At 22.0% G+C, this 25029-nt stretch overlaps 1 protein-coding gene across 1 annotated transcript; it reads left to right on the top strand.

The window, feature by feature from the left end:
- Positions 1-12771: 12771 nt before the first annotated feature.
- Positions 12772-24797, top strand: Bm11686 (Uncharacterized protein; the record flags this gene model as incomplete). The annotated part of the gene is made up of 16 exons (XM_043081535.1): positions 12772-12864; positions 12955-13074; positions 13198-13323; positions 14093-14245; positions 14640-14786; positions 15385-15545; positions 15854-16007; positions 16462-16638; positions 17256-17400; positions 17618-17709; positions 18187-18334; positions 18749-21878; positions 22124-22300; positions 22456-22563; positions 23713-23917; positions 24603-24797. 16 exons carry the CDS (start codon positions 12772-12774, stop codon positions 24795-24797), a joined length of 5331 nt encoding a protein of 1776 aa, XP_042937469.1.
- Positions 24798-25029: the final 232 nt, after the last annotated feature.

The following is a 25029-nucleotide window of genomic DNA, read 5'->3' as shown; positions in this document are numbered from 1 at the left end:
AAAAAAGAAAATTAATACTCAAGAACTCATTCAACCATATATTATTTGAAATAAAACTTATAAATAAAAAAAGAAAGAAGAAATTGAATAAAACTTTCAATTTTACTTTTTCTTTTTTTTTGTCCCTAAGAAAATTTTTAAAAAAAGGAAAGAATTCGGTTTATCGTAACGGCGGCAAAATTCTTTGATCTGATCATTTTCTACAAAAATGATAGCAATTTTTGAATATTATAGCGCTCAAGAAGAAGTAACTATTCATTTTATAATTATTATCATTTGAGCTTAAAAAAAAAGAATTCTCCTTGTGAAATATTTTGGAATAAAATTTATAATTAAAAAAAGGAAATTGGATACAACCAATTAATTAATTGATGGTTTTAAAATTAATTAATGGTTCATTTTGGAATTATATTCAAATAAGAAAATATAATAAAATTTAGTGTAATTCTATCATTTATCAGTAATTCGATTATTTGTTAATTTGATTCTAATTATGCATAATATGCGAATAATTAATATTTGAATTAAAATTTAGAATAAATTAATGGATAAGTGAGAGAAAAAAAATCAATTAATCAATGTAATTATTAAAGAAATTAGGAAAGTCTGTTAATTGACAAATTGACAAATTATTTGATCCAAACTTGATCAAAATCAAAAAGGAAAAAAAGCTTTTACCTTTGACCTTATTGATCTGAGCGTATTTTAAGACATAAATCAATAAATTCGACGAGATATAAACTTATATTCAATTTCTCATCATTTCATCTAATTAAATCTTTTAGTAGTTTCATTAGCCATCAATAAGTAATGTATTATTTTAAACTATAATTCCTTAATGCAAAATAAAATTATTTTTAATCTTTTTTTAATCGAATTAAAATTAATTATTGGTTCATTTTAAATACAAGAAAATATCTTTAAAGTCTTTCTTCTCCTCTTATTTCTAATAATTTTTTTTTATATTTGCGTTTAAGCAAAATTTAATCAAATATTAGAGCTAAAAAAAAATTATTTAAAAACATCGGAATCTCTTCACTTTTTGATTGCTAGTTAAGATTGTTCTTTGAATGAGTAATTAAACAAAACAAAAAAAATAAGTAAACAATTTTTTTATAAAAGCATTTGTAAAAAAGAAAAAATATATGACAACAATGTTAATTTCAAAATTATAAGTGATATGATGATTTTAAACAATAAATAATTCTATTTACTCAATTAAAATTAAAAAATATAAGTGATATGATGATTTTAAACAATAAATAATTCTATTTACTCAATTAAAATTAAAAAATATAAGTGATATGATGATTTTAAACAATAAATAATTCTATTTACTCAATTAAAATTAAAAAATATAAGTGATATGATGATTTTAAACAATAAATAATTCTATTTACTCAATTAAAATTAAAAAATATAAGTGATATGATGATTTTAAACAATAAATAATTCTATTTACTCAATTAAAATTAAAAAATATAAGTGATATGATGATTTTAAACAATAAATAATTCTATTTACTCAATTAAAATTAAAAAATATAAGTGATATGATGATTTTAAACAATAAATAATTCTATTTACTCAATTAAAATTAAAAAATATAAGTGATATGATGATTTTACAAAAAAAAAAATGCATAAAGTTTTGAATTATTGATTTTTGCATGCTTTTATTCTTAATCCGTTTTCAATTATTATTTTTTTCCACAAATGCAAAATAAAAATTTCATTTCATTCGGTTTCACTTCAATTTTATGATTATTTTCTCATAGAGTAATTAATAATAATCGTAAATTAACAATATACTTAATATGGTTTCCGTTCCGTTTCATGCTTAATTATTATTATTTTTTTTTTTCTGCTGCAGAATGCAAATAATAGTTTATAATCTAAATGATCCGGTAAAAATCATTTTTTATTCCGTTTTATCTTCATTTTTCCTGATTTTTCCATTGCATTAGTATGGCATTAATAATGTTTCATTATCTTTCAGAAATACAGGTAGTAATTCCGTTCCGTCCGTTTCCATTTCATTCCGTTCCGTCCGTTTCCATTTCATTCCGTTCCGTCTTATTTAATTCTATTTCATTCCTTTTTTTTTCAGTTATTATTATTATTTTTTTGATATTAAAATGTAATTCCATTATTTCAGGTTATTTATTTCTATAAAAATTTGACATTTTAATTGTAATTTTTGGTTTCCATTAAATATTCATTCCATATGTAATTGTTATTATTTTCATTATCTATTTACTAGAAAAAAATAGTTATTATAAAAATGATATTTTATTTTTAACTTCAATTTATATAATTATTAAATTTTGTGAAATTTTTTTTTTTTTGCTTTTTTTTAACTTTGAAAGCAAATCAAATAATTTTAAACCTGTTTACTTATTCAATTTTTACAAGTAAATTGTCAAATTATTTATATTATTGTTATTTCATTCAATTCCTCATTTTTTTTTTCATAATTTCAAATTTTGTCTCTAAATATACATCAAATTATACATCATTTTCAGATGTGCAAAGTGTTAACTTTTCAAATTATAATTCTCAAACTGTTTTAAACTTATATAAAAAACTTATATATAAATAAACTTATATATACGTAAATAATTTCATTATTTAAGTAACAGTATTTTTCTTTTTTTTTCATTAATCAGTCTTTAAGTAACAATTTCAAAAGATTTATAACAATTTTATGCGTATTTTACTTATTTTTACCCTAAAAATATTTTATTGACTATGTAATTTTACCAGAAATAAATGAGTAATGAATATATTACATATTAATTTTTTAATTAATAATGCGTTTAAAAGAAAAAAGCGGATCTTAAAATAAAACAAAATGAAAACATTATTTAAATTTTCCAGTATATATTTTTTTTAATTCAGATTATATATTTAATTAATAAAAATCTTTCTGCTACCCTTTTTTCCCACCTTTCTTTTGTTTTCTCATAAATTTCAAATATTTTAATATTATATTTCTTAATTAAGTATAACATATATACTCATTACTCATTTATTTATCTATAATATCATAAATTAATCCATTTATTTATTCATTTCTTCCATTTTTTATTATTATTTCTTTTCTTTTTACTTAAAAACCACATGGAAATTTTATCAGTATATGCAGTATTATACATTCAAATTTAAAATTTAAACATTTAAAAATTGTATCATCCATTTTGATAATAATTTCAGCTTTTATTCAAATATTAGTCTCACATAAATGTTAAGTTTAAATCTAAATTTAAATTTATAAATTTTTTTTCATTGTATGTAATCTAATATTTTTTTCCCCTTTTTCCTTTGTTTCTATTTTTTTTTCATTTTTTTTGTTTCATTTAAAAATGTATAATTTGTGCATTTTTTTTTTCAAATTTTTTCAGTTTCATTCAATCAATTATTATCGTTATTGTTGGATAATTTTCTGTAGAAAATTTCTTTTTATTTTTTTTTATTTATTTATTTATTTTTTTTTCCGTTCCTTTTTATAAGAATTATTGTTGATGAATTGGTAGTTGTATCATCGGATCGAATCAAATTGTCCTTCAAAATTTCATCAACAAATCAATGTTTTTCCATTTTTTTTTTACATCTTCTTTCTCTTTTTGGTGCCTTCCCAAATGATTGAAATGATTTTTTTTTTTTTGAAATTTTAAAGATTGAAATGAAATCTTTGAAAATTTAAGATATGTTTTTCTATAATTTTATTTGAATTTTAACATTATTTTTATATTAGCAATAATAAGGTAATTTCTTATTTTTCCGATCGTTCTAATTTTAGTTATCAATTTTATTTATTTATTTGTTTTTAATAAAAAATAAAATTAAAAATTTATAAGATATGTTTTTAAATTTTCATTTTCTCCTTTTTTACAATGAACATTAATAAATACCAATTTTCTATTATGTATTTACAATTTATTTGCTTACTGTTCTTTTTTCTCAAAAATTTTCAATATAAAATACTTTTTTTTTATTTTAAATTACAAATTATAATTTTAATTTTCAATCAAAAAATTTTATTCCTCGATTTTTTTGTGACTTTTAAATTCTTCAATAATATAAAAAAAAGAAAAAAATAAAAATGAAAAAAGTAAGTTACAACTTTTCATTTTACTTAATCAATACTTTTTTATCAAGCCAATTCTTACTTGGCTAATTTAGTATTAAAACTTTTTCTTGTCCTCACTTTATATATACTTCTTTATTATCATTTGTTGTTAGCTAAAATTTAGTTTCTTATCAATTTCATTCCTTTCTCTTTCTCTCTCTCTCTCTCTTTTTTTTTCTAAGAAAAAAATCTTTTCAAAAAAAAATTTGCATCACTTTTTTTCCTTTCATATTTTCTTTCTCTTTTTTTTTCTGATAGCACAGCTGTAGCCAACTATTCTCCGTAATAAATCTTTTGCTTTTCTTGGCTCATACATTTGGCACTTTTTTTTGTTTCCCAAATAAATTTATCATTTTGTCTGTTTTAACTAATTAATTTACTAAATTATTTTTTAGAAATTGCAACAAAAATAGAATTTTAGATAATTAATGTATGTATATTTGATAAAATAATTGTTAATTGTAATAAAATAATTTAAAATAAAAAATTAAGCTTAAAGTTTAAGTAATCCCAATTAAAAAAAAAAAAAATTAAATTTATAGAGGCTTTAATTATAATTTCATTTTTTTTTTTTTGCTTTTATTCTTCCTTATATATGCTTCAAATATTTTACAATAAACTTAATCCATCTAAATTTCTGGTAAATTTTTAAACTTATCTTTTTTGAAACTTTGAACTAATGAATACTTTCATTTGTGAATAATTTCCAATGAAAAATTTCGTTTGGATTACCGAAGTTTTAATCTTAATCTTAAAGTAAATTTAATTTTACTAATTAAATGTAATTTCAATTGAGATATTTTAAATTAGTTAAATTTTCGGAATGAATAAACAATTTTTCCACCTAATTGCCGGCTTTTAAATATTATAATTCCATAAAGTATGGAATCAATTAATTTTACTAATTGATTACAATTAATTAATGATGCTATTATGATTGCATTCATTTTATTCGGAAAAGAATAAAAGATATGAAATTTAACTCAAAATGAAATTTAACTTAATTCAAAAATGATAATTCAAATTTGATTATGTTTAATTCTCAATTTGTTTTAATCAAAATTTTGACAACTTTATAAATTTTCTATTTTAATCGCTGATTATTATTTTTCATATTTAATATATTGTTGCTTTCATTTGAATCAAATTATTTATTATTATTTTTAGGCTAATACTATTTTAAATATTATTATTTTCATTTTAATTCATGTGCATATGCAATTTTGTCATATAACAATTAAAATTTATTTCATTTTCGATAATTTCAATTTATACTTTAATTTTGCACTTTAATGCATATTTCGTTCAATGAATAATTTATCACAAATTATTGTATGCCTCTCATAATGTCATAGGTCATATTCGAAATCGAATGAAATGATTACAAAAGTATTAATTGGGAGAGAAAAAAAGGAAAGAATTAGAATAAAAAGGAAATAATATTTCAATTTCAAAGCATTTTCCATTTTTCTTTTTGCACCAAATATGCAATCATTTACTATGAATACCAATTTTATTTCTATTTCTTTTCGCCATTTTTTTATTTTCATAAAAGAATGGCGAAAAATTGACATAAATGAAATTTTGTAAAATAAAAGTTTTACTTAAAAGTCCATCAATTTTTAAATTTTTAATTGACAAATTCACTCAAAAAACAAAAAACAAAAAAAAAAAAGCAAAAAGAAACGAAAGAAACGAAAAAAGAGCCAAAAAAAAAATCGCAAAAGTTTAAAAAGCAAAGCAAAAACTTCTAAATTTTAATTTTTCAATTTCATTTTTTCACTTTTTTCTTGCGTTTCTTTACCGCAGATAGAATGCTAAAATGGACAATTAAATTAATGTTTTTTCATTTTTTAAAGAAAAAACTAATTAATCAGACCGGTTTGATCATCTTATGAATTAGTTAATTAATTAATGCATTCATTCATTCATTCATTCATTCATCCATTCATTCATTCATTCATTCATTCATTCATTCGTTCATTCATTCATTCGTTCATTCGTTCATTCATTCATTCGTTCATTCGTTCATTCATTCATTCATTCATTCATTCATCCATTCATTCATTCATTCATTCGTTCATTCATTCATTCGTTCATTAATCCAAAGTTAATTTTGAAAATTGAAAAAAAAAAACGAATATTCTCTCTTTCTCTCTCTCCCCATCTTCCTCTCCCTCTCTCTCTATCATTGTTTTTTATTTACTTTTCCTCAGTTTCATACTATAACAATCAATACTTTGCTTATATGTAAAATTAATATAATTCACCGTAACAAAAACTCTTTTTCTCTCTTTTCTTTCTCTCTCGCCCTGCCTCATTTAATTTATTTAAATTTTTTTGCGAATTTATTTTAATTAAACAATAATACTCAAAAAAGACTACTCTTCTCTTTTTCTTTTTCTCTCTCTCCCTTTTTCCTATTTTCATTTTCTTTCTACATTTTTTCGGCTTATTTACTTCCAAATTCGAATTAATTAATTTCAATTTTTTTTTCCTTTTTCTCAAATGAACATTCTCCATTTTCCGTTCTTATTAGTGAAGAAAGACGAAATTAATTCCTAAAATTATTTTGTTGATTTTCTACCAGATAAACCTCGATAAATCCTGATAAGTCCCGATAAATCCGGATAAATCCAGATAAATCTTACTTGTCCTTCGTCTTTTTATTTCTTTCCAACGTTGCAATTATTAGTCAAAAATTTCATTCTTTGATTTATTATGCTAAAAATTTGCTAATATTTTTTTGCTTTACTTTTAACCGGTTTTCTCATTTTCCGGATATTGCAACAATTTCCAATTTTTCACTTCAAATGAATAATATTTTCCTGTCAATAAAAAAAAATTAGTTAAAATTAGAAGAATGAAATTGTTATAATATGCCTAACAAAGGCTAATTAAAATAATTAATTCAGTTTTTTTTTTTTATTCATTTCAATTTAAATAAATAAAATTTAAACCAGTTTTTTTTTTTTTATTTTTCGTTGCTTTAATTTTGTGGCTTGTTGTAATTTTTGTTATCTTTATCATTTTTTTCTTTGAATTTAATTCATGATTTCTTTATGAATAGAAAAACAGAGAGATAGAGAGAGAGAATAAGAAGGAAAGAAGGGGAAAGAAAGAGAAAGAGAGAGAGAGAGCAAAGTTTATGCCGAAATGATCGAAATATATTGGCAATTAAATTTATTGATGTGATATCAAACAAACATTTTACGATATCATACAAAATGAAATATATTTTTGATTTAGTAAATCAAAATTAACATTTATTGATAAATGTTATCAATAGTAATCATTTGTTATCACTCCATTAAATAGTAATCATTTGTTATCATTCCATTAAACAGTAATCATTTGTTATCACTCCATTAAATAGTAATCATTTGTTATCATTCCATTAAACAGTAATCATTTGTTATCACTCCATTAAACAGTAATCATTTCTTACCTTAAATTTGATTTTTATCACTTTTTCTTATATAATAACTATTATTTTATACATATTAATTAAATATCAGTTATAAAATTTTTATGCATATTTGAATGCATTTCAATAATCTCTTGTCATTTCATAAATTAAGGTTAATCAAGCAATCAACCATTTAACAGATTAAAATTTAATTAATTTAAATAACTTGCATACATTTTCTGCAGACAAAAAAAAAAACATTCACTTGCAGTGGCAAAAAAAATTTTTCTTTTTTTCACTATTTCTAAAAATTATATTCCATACATTCCATTTTATAAATTATTTATAAATTGATGAAAATATTCATTGTATGACTTAATGAAAAGATTTTTCCCACTTTTATTTATGTCTTCATTATTAATTGTAAAATTCGAAATATTTGAATTTATTATTTAAGTGCAAATGATAGAAATATCCATTTAGATGCTTGGGTAATTGACAACATTTTAAAAGTCCTTGAAAAAGGTAGAAGAAAAGAAGGTGTAAGAGAGATAAGTGCCTGTTCAACAATTAAATACATTTGTTGAACAAACTGCAAATTCCATTTTCGAGGGAACATTTATTGAAAATTTATTATTACTTACTAGTTTTGTTGCTATTTTGTTAATATTATTATTAATTTATTATTTGTTATTGTTTTGTTACTAATAATTACTATTATTATTGTTATAATTAATTAATACTCTCACTGTTATCATTATGTTGCATTATCATTTATGAATGATAAAGGGAAAATGAATATTTTAATGTTTTTTTTCTTACTAATTTTATAAATAATATTTTCAGCGTAAAATATTAATGTATGAAATTGATAAATTCACTAAAACTTTATCATTAATGATATATTTAATAATTAAATAATAATTCTTGCCATTAATAATATATTGTAAAATAAATTATAAGAAATTGTTAATTATATTAATTATTCAAGTAATCAATTATGCAATTATGCTATATTTTTATGCTTAGTTAAGAATATGAAAAAAGAAACAAGCAAAAATTGATTTGTTTAACGTATAATGAATATTATTTAACCTAAATACTTATTAATTAATCGAAGTTAATTTTATTAAAATTAAAATTGCAAATGTAACTTTAGATAATTCCAAAATTTGTTTACCATTTTAGCATGAATTCATTTCAATTCTATCCTAAAAAGTTTAAAAATAAACAATTCATCCAAATCATTTCATTGCTAATTTATTTTTTAAATCTTTTCTAATTTTAGCTGCATTTGATTACTTTTGAAATTATTCTCTTCCACTTTTTCGAATCTTTCATTTTTAGTAATATTTGCTGTCAATATTTTAAATTTTTTTCTCTTTTTATTTGAAAAATATTGTAATTTTCAAATAGTTAAAAAATAAATGAGCATAAAAATACAATATATTCAGTAATGTTTTTTTTTTGAAATTAATTATGAATGAAATTAAAAGTTTTAAAATTTCTTAAATCATTATTTAAAATGATAATTGGGTAAGAAATAAAGTAAGTGAAAAGCTTTAAGATAATTAAAGTATCATTATTAGATTGAATTAATGAGGTCATTTTAAACTAACTACTTTTGATGTATTTATATTTGTCAACTATTTGGCATCAATTTTTCAATGCAATTTAATTTTGTTTTAAAATATTTCGTTTAATGTTTTTTTTTTTCAAATGTAATCAGATAATGGGAAGAAAAAAAATATATGTATGGAACAGATTACAATAAAATTTAAACGAACAAAAAAAAGTGGTATAAATGAAAGAGAAATTAAATTTGGCATCAAAATAATATTAAAATTATTGTTTTTTTCTTTTTTATTTCTTATTAAATTGAATTTTTATTATTTCAAATTAAAAGATTTAAGAAAAAAAACTTTTTTTGTTAAAAAAAAATTGGTGTAAAAATTAGCTCTCTTTAATAATTTAACAAAATGAAATTATAATTAAAATACAATCATTTTTTTAAAATGATTTCATTGATTATCTTTATGAAAAAAAAGCGAATTCTAATTGTTATCATAATAAAGTTAATAAGTATTTGTATTATAAGACCATTATTTATAAGTAAATGATAATTTGTAAGTATTTATCGCACTGAAAATTTAAATAATAATTTATAGCAATAAAATTAATATTAAAAAAATTGAAAAATTCACTGTCAATATTATTGTGTTAATTTAAAATTTATTTAAAGGATAAGTTAAATTGATAATTTAAAAATAAATTGTTGTAACTGATAACAATAATATGTAAAATTTATTATCATCGCATATTAAAAAGCGAAACAGTTTCATTTTCTTTCTTATTTTTTACAATATTTTTAGTTCAAAAAAAAAACACTTTGCTTTTTTTGTTTTCAAATAATTTTTTGAAATGTTTACTTTTCCAATACCTTTTTGTTTACTATTCATTCACTCATCTTTTCCAAATATTACAGCATTTTATTTTCTTTTTTTTCCATTTATTAATAATAATTCCATTTATTAATAAAAAGAATAATTTTTTTTGTCCATTTTAAGTAAATAATTCATTCATATTCAATTTCATAAAATTTGTTTTTTTCTTTCTCTCTTTAAATTGCAAATATAATTTTATTTGTTTGTTTTATTTTATTTTTTTCTTTTCTTTTGTTTAAAAAGGAAAACTTATGATAATTGTGTCTTAATACAATTAAAACTAATTTAATCATAATATTTATTTATTATTACACATAAATGAATAACATTTTGCTATTTGTTTATTAATTTTTCTTATTTGTATTGTTTATTGTTTATTTGCTGTATTGTTATTGTTATGGTATTATGTTATGCTATTCTTATTGTTGTAGATATACAAAAAATATAAGCGTATATTTTTGCATTTTCATTTGACACATAATGAAATAATATCTACTAATTATAATTAAAAGTAAAAAAAAATTTTTTTTAAAATAAAATTTCTAATTTTTCTTCTCCAAAAATAAGGAATTAATTACTAAGGCATAAAAATTTTATTTAACAAAATTTCAAAGAGCTAAATTAGGTTATTTTATATTTGTAAGTAAATTTAAATACAAATTTCAATTACATATCAATGAAATAGACGGCCATTTGCAAAATTTATCAATAATAATAATACTTTCTTCCCTCTCTCTCTCTCTCTTCCTCTTTCTCTCCCTCTCTCTCTCTTTCTTTTTCCTTTTTTTGTTATTTATTGTTTACATTTTATTATTTATCATTTTTATTCCTCATTTATACATTTAATTTTGCTTATTTTATAAAATTTATTAACAATTCATAATAACAATCATTCATAAATCATATAATTTCCGTTATAAAATCATTTAAAATTTATTTATTAGTAACAAATATTTTGTTTTTTGATATTATTTTTTTTCGAATTTTAGGTTTGAATAATATTAATAAATTTGTTGTGAATTTTATTAAATGTTTAAAATTAAAAACTTTTATTTATTGAAATTAATCTTATTATTATTTACGCTTTTTTTTTACTCAATTACTCATTTAATTAATTTTACTTATTTTGAATCTTTCAGTTTTTAGCATTCTTTTCTAATGATTATCAATATTTCTTATCAGTAAATATTTATTGATAAAAATTATTCTTCTCAATAAATCTTATTTATGTGATTACCATTATTTTTTTTTCTGATTGCTATCACTTTTGATATTTTTCATTTAATTATATCATAATTTAAATGTATAAATCTATTATCAAATATCATTTGTTCATAAAAAAAAATAAATTTTAGAATTTCAACTTTGGAATTTTGATAATTAATTAGAAGAAATAATTGTATGAATCATTAATTTCACACTTTTTTGTCATCATTTGATCAAATCATTTCAATTATGTTCGTAAAAAGAATCGAATTTACATAATTTAGTTTTATTGCTGTCAAGAAATAATTCTGAAATTTGAAAAATTTAATATTTTACTTTCTTAGAGTAATATTTTTTCATCGATTGCATAATTTTTTGTAAATTTATAAAAAACAAAAAATTTTCTATCCTTTTTATCGTTTTTTTCTTTTTTTTTTCTTCAAAATAACTTTTGTGGTTTTTTATAGTTTTATTTTATCACAATCACATAGCATTGATTTATTTTTGTTTTAACAATAATTTCAATATTATATTTCAGTCTCAAAAAAAAAAAAAAAAAAAAAAAAAAATGAAATCGTAGGATTTATTGTTAAAATAAATTTGCAACAATTGTTTTAAACCATTTAAAATTTAATAAAGAAGCTTTTTTGTTCATTTAAAAATTTGAATAAATTTTTTAACAATAAAAATTATTTCATTAATTTTACTTATTTGAATTTTAATTAAAATATAATTTTTTTGATTGCTATGAATATACGACAAAAAGTATATCATTTATAATATCGATTACTTGTTGCATTCATTTTTCTTTTTTTCAAAAAAAAAATTTATTTCCTTGTACTTTTTTAAATTTATAATTTTATTGTTAACATCAAAAATTTCTCATAAAATAATTTAGAAATTTTGTTGCTTAAAATTAATCTTAAAATTAATTTTCTTTTAATGATTAATTCTACATTTGAAATCTATCAATTGTAATAATTTCATTTCATACTTTTCTAAATTTAATTTGAATGAAATTTATGAAAAATAAGGTAACTGATTAGAAATTATATTATTCTTACTACCTTTTTAATCTCCTATGCAATATCAAATTTTAATTTCCTTCTTCGATATATTTATAAAATCTTACAATTAAAATAGACAAAAATTTAAAAAAAAAAGTGTTTTAATCTTTTGATTGATATTTAATTAGCATTTAATTAATTATAAATATCATTAAAACGGGCAAAATAGCGGAAGAAATTGCCCACTAAAACAATTATTTTCCATTTAATAAAGAAATCTTTTTTATTTACAAGAAAAAAAAACAAAATAATAAAAAGATAAAAATTGTTGAAATTTTAATATTATCAATTTAAAATTGCAAATCGCATAAAAATGAAATTATTAAATTTTTTTTTTATTTTTTAAAATTATTTATATTTCCGTAATTTTTTCTCTTTTTCTGTTGTGTTTGATGTTATATTCACTTTAAAAAATATTTCAAATAAAGTTTTATTTTTTTTTTTCCAATTTGAAAAAAATGAATTTTTGTTTTTTTTTCTTTCTTTTTTTAAAAAAAATTAAACTTTTATTGAAGATGCTTACAAGTGATGCTGGAAAATTTTATTTAAAAGTGGAAAAAGGCCGAAAGCCACGTGTGCAACTATTTGAAGAATTACGTAATGCACAGGTATTTATTTAATTTTCTTTTTTTTTTTTATTCAAACAAATTTTTTGTATTAAATTAGAAATTTAATTATTTTTTAAATTTAAATTTTAGATAACAATACCATATGATCAAACAACCAAATGGCCACCAATACGTGTACAAATGAGTGGTGGTATAACAATTATTGTTCAACGTTTAGAGCAACAATATAAAATTACTGTTCAACATATAGTAAATTTAAAATTAATTTAAATTTTGCTAATTCTATTTTAAAAACAAAAATTTTTTTTTTTAGAAATTTAAATTTTTTCACAAAAAAAGTAATTTTTCTTCTCTTTTTTTTTTTTTTTGTAGATGGAACGTAAACCAGATATATGTGTTTATGTTAATTCTCTAATACATGAACGTGATATACGAACGTGTGTACGTGATATAAATACGCAACTAAATCACGTAGGTGTAGCGGGTCCTAATCTTGAGGTATGTGAAATTTAAACAAGTAAGCAATTTAAAAAAAAAAAAAGGAAGAAAATAATTTGAAGTAATTTAAGAAAAAAGAAAAGTTTAGCTGAAAATATTATACATTTAAGACATTTTTTAATTTTAAAAGTTATCAATTCAATTTAATTTTATTATATAAGTAAATTAATGGATGATTTTTTTTTTTTCAAGACATTTTAGATTTCAAAAATTAAAAAAACGAAAGTTTTAAATTTCAAAAAAGAAAAACATTGAAATTTTTTATTTTTTTTTTCATCTCAATTATTAGATAATTACCAAAAATAGAAATAATTATCAGAAATAAAAATTACGCTAATTATTTATAGCATTTTTTCAATTAATTAATATGAATACGATGATCGTGATATTAAACTTAACTTTCAGATATTGTTAACAGAGACAAATTTAACTGAGATTGTAAATAAGAAATAAAAATTGAATTTGAATTTTTGAAACCTTAAATTTCATAAATTCAAATTCAGTGATATTCTTTAAAGAAAATGAAAAAAGTTAACAAATTGAATTATTGCAGGTTGAAAATTATAAAATTACATTTATTTTGTGAATTATTGCTATAATTTTGAACTGAGAATAATTAATTCTAAATTTGTTAACTTTTTTTTTAAAAAAAATGCTATTAAATTTAAATTTTTGATTTTTTTAAAACCCATTTCTCTAATAACAGCTTAAATTTATTATTTATAATTAGTATCTAAAAGTAATTCCTATCTACAAGTAATTCTTTCAGGTAACCGGTCGTATTAAAGCTATCAAAGTAACATTTGAATCAACAGTTGGTGCATTACATACCAATTCAAAATTATCTGCTCGAAGTATTATCCTTAAAGCTCAACATATTTTTATTAAACCGGAAGCTTTGTTTACATGTTCAAAATTACGGGTTTGTTTATATTATTTAAATTTAATTTTACTCACTTACTTACTTGTTTACTTATTTATCTACCCAATATCTTCATCAAACTATGAAAATACTATTTATATTGTTCAAAATTACAATATTTTATTTATGCTAAATTGACATATTCATTGATGTATTTTCAATTTTTTCATCTTTCTCAATCATTTTTATCTTTTTTTTTTAAAATTTGTTTTAAAATTATAATACATTTTAGCGATAGCACCTAATATTTAATTATACAGAAGTTTTATAAATTAAAAATATTTAATTTTAAAAATAAAAATAGGAGAAAAAAAGGAGGAAAATTTTCTGATCATTAATTTGTAGAAAATATTAATAAACACTATTAATCATTTATCATATTTATCATTATCAGATGATATCACGGCGTGTTCAAATTGATGGACGAATTTGTTGCTCTGATCAAATGCCATCAAAAATGTCTGTTTTTATTGATTCTGCTTTATTACATATTGGCATTGATGGCACAATTGGTACGACACGGCCATCTACTGATAAAACTGTGATTTTGTATTTATATTTTAAATTAATAATCAGTAAATTAAAATTAATCAAATAAAAGTATTAGTTTAGTAAAAAAGCGAAAAAAAGATTAGTAAAGTAAAGAGTAATATAAAAATTAATTTAATATTTTAGTAAAATAATTATTAAAAACAATTCATCAATTATAATGCTATTAGCTAAAATATATAATAAAGAAAGCGAATAAATTTATAGCATAAAAAAAAGAAAAGAAAAATAAATATTTAATAAAAGTGATTAATTAATTAAAATAATAAGAAATGAAAAAAAATTTATCAACTATAATTAATAAAATTTATACTAATTTAATTAATTAATCAACACACTTTTTTATTTGCTGCTCATTTTTTTTTTTAAATGAAAAAGAACTTTTTTTTTAAATTTTAAATGGATTTTTTTTTTAGATAAAAAATTTATTCGATGACAAATATGCAAATAATAAATTATTGTTATGAATAGATGAGTAAAATATTTTAATTAACCAACATAAAACAAATTAATTGTGAGAAAATTTAATTGAGTAAGGAATCAAAAAAAAAAAAAAAGGTAAAAGCAATAACTTTATTTTTTAATTTCAGATGTCTAGGATACCGGAAAATGTTGTAAATGTGCTTCATTTCCGTTTAACCGGTTGTTTGGCTAATTTTGGATCAATCGTTTCGCAAAATGAAATGGAATTTCATATTGATGGAAGTATTTTATCATTACAGGATAGTCGGATTGATAGTGCTTCCAGAGGGTTTCTTTTTTTCTCTTTCTGTTTTTGTTTGGAATTTAAAATTTTAAACTGTTTTAACCGATAGCAATCAAATAACTAAATTGTTCAAATAAAATGTTCCTTTTTTTTTTTTAACAATAATATAATTATAAATAAATTGTTAATTAATCTTTCATTATTTGAAATTAGTTGAACTCATTACTTGAATAAATTAAATATTATAATTGTTATTTGAGTAAATCATAATAATTTCATATCTTTTTTTCTTCACTATTTTTATTTAATTTTTAATTTTTTCCTCTTATTTATTTTAATAAATATGCATACAGGTATGCAGCCTTAAAACAAATCAAAGGTATTAGCAGTGAAACATCCGATTCATTACCAACCAGTAGCACTCTTAGTTCAGCAATTTTGTTTGAAAAACCGGATACTGTTGCTCAATTACTGGAAGATGGCGTTGATTTAAATGATTCTATTAAGGTTTCACTATTTAAAAAAAAAAATTCTTTTTAAAATAATTAAATTAGTTAATTAGATAAACTAATTAAATAACCATATAAATGTTCTTTTTTTTTTTACTGTTAAATTTTTGATGTTACCTTATTTTTCATAAATTGCATTCAAATTAAATTTAGAAAAGTATGAAATGAAATTATTACAATTAATAGATTTCAAATGCAGAAAATAATCATTACAAGAAAATTAATTTTAAGATTAATTTTAAGCAACAAAATTTCTATCTATGCACTAAATTATTTTATGAGAAATTTTTGATGTTAACAATAAAAAAAAGAACATTTATATGGTTATTTAAAAAAAAATGGCAAAAAAAAAAATAAATTCCATATTGAAAATTAGATGATTTTATGCTTATCAAATTTCAGCTTTATTTTTTCCATTTCTTTTAAAAAAAATGAACGAAAAATTTTTACAGGTAAATAATACGGATGATGATGATACGCCAAGAAAAATAGCTATTAGAAAATATAAAGCTGTTCAAGCAACAGAAAGACGTAATAAATTGCGTGAAAAGATAACATTAATCCAAGCGCTTATCAGTACGCATGATTGGAAACGTGGAATTATCACTTCGAATTGTATTAATGCTAAGGTAAGTAAGTATAGCAAATAAACACTGATAATTAATTAGTGAAAGGAATTAATAATAAATAATAATTCAATAAGTATAATTTACTTTTGAATATTTGAAAAGCTCTGTTTACTTAATATGAAACAAAAAAAAAATAATTTTATTTAGGAAATTAACACAAATTAAAATCAGATTAAAATTATATCAAAGACTTCATCAAATTTATAATATATGGTAATACTTAAGCAAATTAAAGTTGAATTAAAATAGTTTAAAAAATCTAAATTTAAAGTTTAATGCTGCTGCAAGCTTCGAAAATTCGAAATGTGCCATTTCAACTAAATTGAAAAGATGCAAAAATTCAAACTTCTATTTATCATTTTAATTTTGAATAGTTTTAATTGTTACTAATTTTTTATTCCATATTTTTTGTTTTTATTTCTTTCATTTATCTATTTAACAAATAATAATTTGTAGTTCCATTAAAATTAATTTGCAATTGTGCTAAAATATTATTCAAACAATTAAAAAATATTCGAAATGATACGATGACAAAATTTATGTTTTTTAATAAATGAAACAAACCTATTTTATGGATGGAAATAATTAAATTTGTAATTTTTATAATTTAATTAAAGATTGGACGAGACTGTGCTGATTGTGCACAGTTTCGAAGTGGTGCGCTGTCGTTGACAGTTTATGGAAATGCAAAATGTGAGGCAAAATCAATTTGGTCAGGTGGTTCAGTTACAGTAACAGTGGGACATGATTTAGTAATTGAAGGTAAACAAGGGAATTTCAATATTATTACTTAGAATTTAATGTTAAACTGACAGAACAAAAAAGTTATGAGTAAAGGTAAACATATAAATTGCAATATTATTACTTTAAATTTAATGCTAACTTAGTTGTATGATCTTTTTTGTCCTTTTTTTTTGAGAGTAAAAAAAAGATTCCAAATGTTTCCAGTAATTTTTTATGATTTTCTCATTTTTTTTAGGACAAGTAAAGCATGTTAATTTGGATGTGTCATGTGGTGGTAATATGGCCACAACTGAAGAAGCAATTATTAGCCAAGAGCAATGGGTTAAGGTTAATTGTTTTATACTCAAATTTTATTTTAATCATAAAAATTATTTTGAATAGTAAAATGAAATTTGTATTAATCAATATTGATTAATTCATTTATTTTATTATTTTATACATTTGATTGTATGAATTATTGTCATGTTTATATTTAATGATTAAAAAATGAAATAATTAATGAACTTTTTTTACATTCATTTTTTATCTAATATTAAAATGGAATAACTTAAGAACTTGAGCAGTATATATATATATTTGAGAAATATTTCACGGATAAATATTTAATTTTTTATAATTTTCAATCAATCAAAATGAATAGTGTGAAATTTTTTTTTACTTTCCAAAAAAATAAAATCTAAAATATGCATACTTTTCTGTTTATCTATCTTATTAATATTAATTAAAATGTATTCATTAAAATTTATAAATTTCTTTCAAACTTGTTAATATCAATAATTTATTATCGTTAACCGCTTTGTTCAGATAGTTTCTACCGCTTTTTGTGTTGCCGGAATTTGGTCAGTGGGTGAGCAATTTGGTTTAGATGTTAAATCGGCTACATTTTTGGAGGAATCATATATAGAAGTTGATTATTTTGAAGGAACAATTGATAAATGTTGTTACAATTCCGGTATTGATATTTTAGTGATATTATATCTTTGATTTAACTATTTTATCATATCCAATATAAATTATTCATACTTATTCTTATCTACAAATACTGATTTAACAAATGTACTTCGGACAAAGATATTGTAAAAAATTTTTATTTCTTCATCACTTAATCTAATAAAATTGCGACAAAAAAATGAAAGTTTATAATTTTAAATAATTTTGAATAATAAAATTACAATTACATTTTTAGTTAATTTTGAATAAATTCCTAAAAATTAATTCTTCTTTCTAATAGTACAAATAAAATAATTTGAAAAAAAATGGTTGAATAATTTTTATGTGCGATTTAAATTTAATCCTGCAAAAAAAAAAAAAAAAATATCTCAAATATTACATTTTAATTTATTTGTTTTTTTTTTTTTTTTTTTAGGAACTTGGCAAACTCGTTTTATATCATTGGTAATTCATGGTGATTTGTTTACTTTGCATACTGGAAAGGTATTTGTTGAGGAAACAACAATTATTGAAGCATTATCATTCAATAATTGTGGCATCTGGAAAATTAAAGAAGCAATGAAAATTATACTTAAAGGATCAGCAAATTTTTATGCTTCATCAAAATTTAGCGCTAATTTATTAAAAGTAATAGCTGAAGGTCAATGTACCATTGCTGGACATTTATCATTGGAAAATTTGTTAGCATATGTACGTAATGATATGATAACAGCACCTGGTTCACGAATTAATATCACAATCGGTGCAACTATTGCAGTAGGAACATTTCGAAATGATTCATCATGGTATTTTGATGGAAATTTACATTTGCATGTTGCATGTTTCGAGCAATCAGAAGATGCAATTATTTTTGTGAAAGATACATTTACAATGACAATTTATGATCGATCAGAAGAACGTTGCAATGGACGAATTGTTGCTAATTATTTAATTATGAATTTAGCAAAACGATTTCGTTTTGATGGTTACATTCGAGTGAATCAAATTGAAATTTGCTTACCACATGTTAACGAATCAAGGCTAACAATTGGTGGTCAACTTGAAATACTCGATGGTCCATTAATTATGAAAGGACGAAGTTGTGATAATGCTGAAATTTCCTCATTTTCATCACCATCACCATCATCATCATCATCGTCATCAATTACATCAACAATTGTAACACATTCATTTCCGGCATTTATTCTGGAAGGACAATTAAAAGCGGAAGCTGTTATCGCACCTTTTTTAGCTATTCTTTTCTCAACATCATCCTATTCATTACTTTCTGGAATGGATTCAATAGCAAAAAATGCACCATATCGTACTCTAATATCATGTAATTCATTACATACACAACGTACTTCATTAATTGATTCCGTTCCTGAAGTTTCCTTTCCGGAAGCTATCTTATGTGCTACAACATGGCTACATGAAGGACAAATTCGATTTAATGGTGAAAAAGTATACATTATCACTGATAGTTTAATCAATCGTGGCCGACTAACCAGTGATAATAAATTACAAAACCATATGCGTGAAGTAACTGTAATGATTGAGAATTTCTTTCAAAATGATTCTGTCTTCTCGGCTGATCGTATTGAAATTTATGGAAATGGTATGTTACAAAATACAAATCGTATCTTTGCAAACGATGAAATGAATATACGATTGGCAAATTTTTGTAGCAAATTTGGACAAACACAATTAGAAAATACTCAATTAAAATTGCTAACAGCAAGTAATGAATGTATTCATTTTGGAACACATAGTCAAACTCGTGGAAATTCCGACAATAAAACATCAAAAGTTTGTATGACATTAAATCGATATGAATGTGATCGACAGATTCGAATAAATGCTCGATCTCGATTACTCATTGATAATGATATTATTGATGGTGATAGTAATGTCATATTGACAGCTCGAGATTCAATTTTGTTCAAATCTCGTGTAATTGTGGATTTAATCGAAATAACACTTGGTGCAGCTTATATTACAGAATTTGTGATAAAAAAGAATGCATCAGTAACAACTAATCAATTACGAATTACTGGAAGTTGCAAATATCTTACATTAATTATTGATGGTGAATTAACATGTGAATCAATGATTATTGATGCAAAAATTCGACAAGTTAAAGTGGTTGGAAATGGTATATTGTCTTGTCGGAAATCAATGAACATAGGTGGTGATTCGATCACTTTAATGATACGTGATATTCGTATAACGGAACTATTAGGTTCACTGATAACGATCACTTCAAATGGTGCACTTAGCTTATCACCATTTGATACACATTCAAAAACAGTATCTATTTATGCTGATAATTGCTATTTACAAGGACGAATATTCGTCGAACATAAAATTGTTTTAAAAATTAACGATGGATCATGTCATATCAGTGGTGAAATTTTGGGAATATGCGCAAATAGTGAATTATCATTGGAATGTGATAATTTAATCTTAACCGGAACAGTGGCAAATATAGATTTTCTAGAAAGTTATACACGCAAAAAAATTGAACATTATGAAACAGGAATGATTAAAAGTGTAAAAAATATTGTATTTGAAGCAGAGTTCATTTCGTTAGATGGTAAAATTATGGATTCAGAATCCGTAATTGCTACTGGTGAAGAAGTGAACATTGAAGGAATGCTTCAGAATCAGGATGGTACACATGCTGCTTATTCAATATTTAGCAAAAAAATTCTTTTTGATGGAGAGATATGTGGTCCGGCACGATTGGAATTAAGCGGATCGGAAATTACTTTTTCTGGAGTATCAAACAATTTGAAGTTTCTTGATATTGATGCAAATTTAGCTACCATTGCACCAATGAAACTGAAATGTGAAAATTTCAATTTTATCGCTTATTCTGCAATTTTAGATGGTAATTTAAATGCTGAAATATTCTGGGTAACTGTACAGGTAGCTTTATTTATTCGAACCGACTTAACCGGTTGTGCACAGTGCAAACTTGTTGCTCCATTAATTCTTGCTCTAAACTGTCCGATGTCATCAAAAATGGATATTTCCTCCATTATTTATGCTTTTGAACGGTTTGAATTATTAGAATCCAAAAATGTGGAATTATTTAATTCAAAACATCGATTTACATCGATATCTGATTGTTCCATCATCAACAACAATGCTAGAATCACAAGTTCTGAACAATCTTCTGAAAGTAATACTGCCACTAGAAACCAAAATTTTATTGAAATTTCCTTTCATTCTAACATTTCTAATCATTATACCGTAAAGGAATATGATTTATTAAGGAAAACTACAAAAGTAATCAATGAATGCTTTAAAAATTCACATACAACTTATGATGAACTTCAAGAAATGTTAAAAAAAACAGATCAAATGCGATCAATTGGTATTTCTCTACCAACGACAAATTCTCTCTATTTGACACTTTTGAAACTTTTAAATGAAATACACATTGAGCATCAATTAATGCACAATTTTACTAAATTATTTAATCTGATGTGTAGTATTGCTAATATTAATGATGACAATGAAATGAAAAATTCTGCAATTTTTATCGAAGAACGAGAAAGGTTTATTTTTTTTCTGTCTTGAACATTTATCTGATTATATTTATTAGTAATTTTATTATTTGTAATTTTTTATTTTCTTTCATAATCGATCCATATATTTCTACGTTTTTAATCTAGAAAATGAATTAAATTTCCAATAATATTTGCATTTTATGGAATATATTTGCCATTTTGAAGCCTAATTTAAAAGAAAAAAGACAGAAAACAAAAAAACGAGAAATTACTTTTTATTGAATGAATTATAGATTCGAATCACAAGCGTTATACGACATTGCTAATCGTTTTCGCATTCGATCACGTAAATTTGGATTACAACGAAATGAAAATCATTCGGCTGATGATGACATCGGCTATGTGAGTCGTAGTTCCAGCGAAGAAATTGATGAAAAGCGTCGAAATATCGATGATTTACAGGATTTGCTGTACGATGATAATATTTTTAACGTTTCTATTATTTTGTTTTTTTGTTTTTTTTTTTAATTATATTTTCATAAATAATTTATTATTATTTTCTGTTTTTTTTTGGCAAAAACATTTGTCATTTTTTTTCCTAAAAAATGCTATAATTACTTTACAGTTACTGTACAAATTTGGATAATGAATCGCATACATCAATGTCAAAAGTGACAATTAGTGATGAAGATGATTGTATGGATAAAGATACAATAACAGATGACGAATTACGGTAAGTAATATATATATCCGGAAAAAAAAATAATTTTCCGGGAAGTTTTGTAATAATATGTATTCACGTTCTTATCAATCAACAATAATTCATTAATATCGCCAATAGTTTTATTACTCTTTTTACGCTAACATATGATATCATACTTTTATAATAGTAGAAAAGTGATGAACAAAATAAATTTTAAAACTATACCAACAGTACACTAAATTATACCAACAGTACACTAAACTATACCAACAGTACACTAAATTATACCCACAGTACACTAAATTATACCCACAGTACACTAAATTATACCCACAGTACACTAAATTATACCCACAGTACACTAAATTATACCCACAGTACACTAAATTATACCCACAGTACACTAAATTATACCCACAGTACACTAAATTATACCAACAGTACACTAAATTATACCAGCAGTACACTAAATTATACCCACAGTACACTAAATTATACCCACAGTACACTAAATTATACCCACAGTACACTAAATTATACCACAGTACACTAAATTATACCCACAGTACACTAAATTATACCCACAGTACACTAAATTATACCACAGTACACTAAATTATACCCACAGTACACTAAATTATACCCACAGTACACTAAATTATACCACAGTACACTAAATTATACCACAGTACACTAAATTATACCCACAGTACACTAAATTATACCCACAGTACACTAAATTATACCAACAGTACACTAAATTATACCAACAGTACACTAAATTATACCCACAGTACACTAAATTATACCCACAGTACACTAAATTATACCCACAGTACACTAAATTATACCCACAGTACACTAAATTATACCACAGTACACTAAATTATACCCACAGTACACTAAATTATACCCACAGTACACTAAATTATACCCACAGTACACTAAATTATACCAACAGTACACTAAATTATACCAACAGTACACTAAATTATACCCACAGTACACTAAATTATACCCACAGTACACTAAATTATACCCACAGTACACTAAATATTTGAATATCCAATAACTTTCTTAATAAATGCAATCGAAAACAAATAAAATTGGAATTGAATAAAACTTATGAATATTATAATTCTTTGAAATTACTAATATTAGTGTTATTTTTATATTTAGCAATAATGAAACATTGAATGATGAAATACGTAGAAGTGAAAAAGACAAAAGTAACTCTAATACAACGTATGTTTTGAACGGTGAACAACGAGTACAAATCGGTTACATTGATTTCAATCGATTAGATGTTGTGATCACAAAACCGGAATTCTTGACTCGCCGAAAAATTCCCTCCGGTATCGATTTGGCCTTCAAGAAAATACAGGTATTATTCCTTTTCTCTTTTTTTCCTTGTTTTGTTCTTTTTAAAACATTGCTATACACTTATTTTAAAAATTATGAAAACATATGTTTTTAAAATAATTTCTGTAGACTGTTTATAGAAATTATTTTGTTTTTATATTATAAAAAAAAAGTATGAAATTATATTCGATTATTTGGTGCAATATATTAGATTCTAACGAGAAAATTCTTTTGTTTCATACATTTGCATCGAGAAATTCCTGCTAACTAATGAATAATAATTAAATGCGCAGAACTACGTTAAAATTAAAATAAATTTTTTATTTTTAAGCAAGACAGGCACAAATAAACAAAATTTCTATCAAACATTATGAACTTTAAATTGAGTTAAAAATTTTTAAATTGCTTTCGTTGCTAAATTTCCAGTCATATAACAAAAAAAAGGGCAAATTAAACTTGTAAAATTGATTGAAATATAGGAGAAAAGATTATAATTTTCTCTTTCGTGTAAAAAAAATAATAATAAATGAATTTAACGAATTATTAAAGATTTGGAAATCATAATTTTATCTAAATATTTTCGTAACTTTTTTTTTTGAAATCATTTGCAAATTTTCAGAAATTTTTGAAGTATTTGATTTTTTTTTTTTAGTGACATTAACATTTTTAGAATTCTTTTTTTTTTGTATAAAATTTTAAAATTTTAGTTAAAAGCAACTTTGCCAACGTTAGAATTGCATTCATTCGGTAGCGAATCATCATTGGCGTCATTTGACGAAAAAGCGCTAATGTATTCCATACCTACGCCAGTGAAACGATCACTTATACCACGTGCTGCTATTTCAACGTACGGTAATGGTACCATAAGAAAATCACGTACATTTATTAATTATGATACATAATTATAATATTTTAATATTTTAATTATGGTTGCATAATTGTGATAATCTGAGTTTTTCTGTTTATTTAAATAATATGCATATTTTGTTATAAATTGTAAGATGAAATAAAATGTAAATACTGAAAGTAATTAACTTTTTTTTTTCACTTATATGATACGTAATAATGTTTACTTATGATTACTTAACAATGAATTACTTAAGTGATACGTAAGTATATCAAAGCAAATCATTG

The sequence above is a fragment of the Brugia malayi genome (assembly GCF_000002995.4).
Source record: "Brugia malayi strain FR3 genome assembly, contig: Bm_v4_Chr4_scaffold_001, whole genome shotgun sequence".
Taxonomy (NCBI): Eukaryota; Metazoa; Nematoda; class Chromadorea; order Rhabditida; family Onchocercidae; genus Brugia; species Brugia malayi.
The sequence above is the reverse complement of the archived record's forward strand: the minus strand, read 5'-3'. Positions and strand labels throughout refer to the sequence as shown.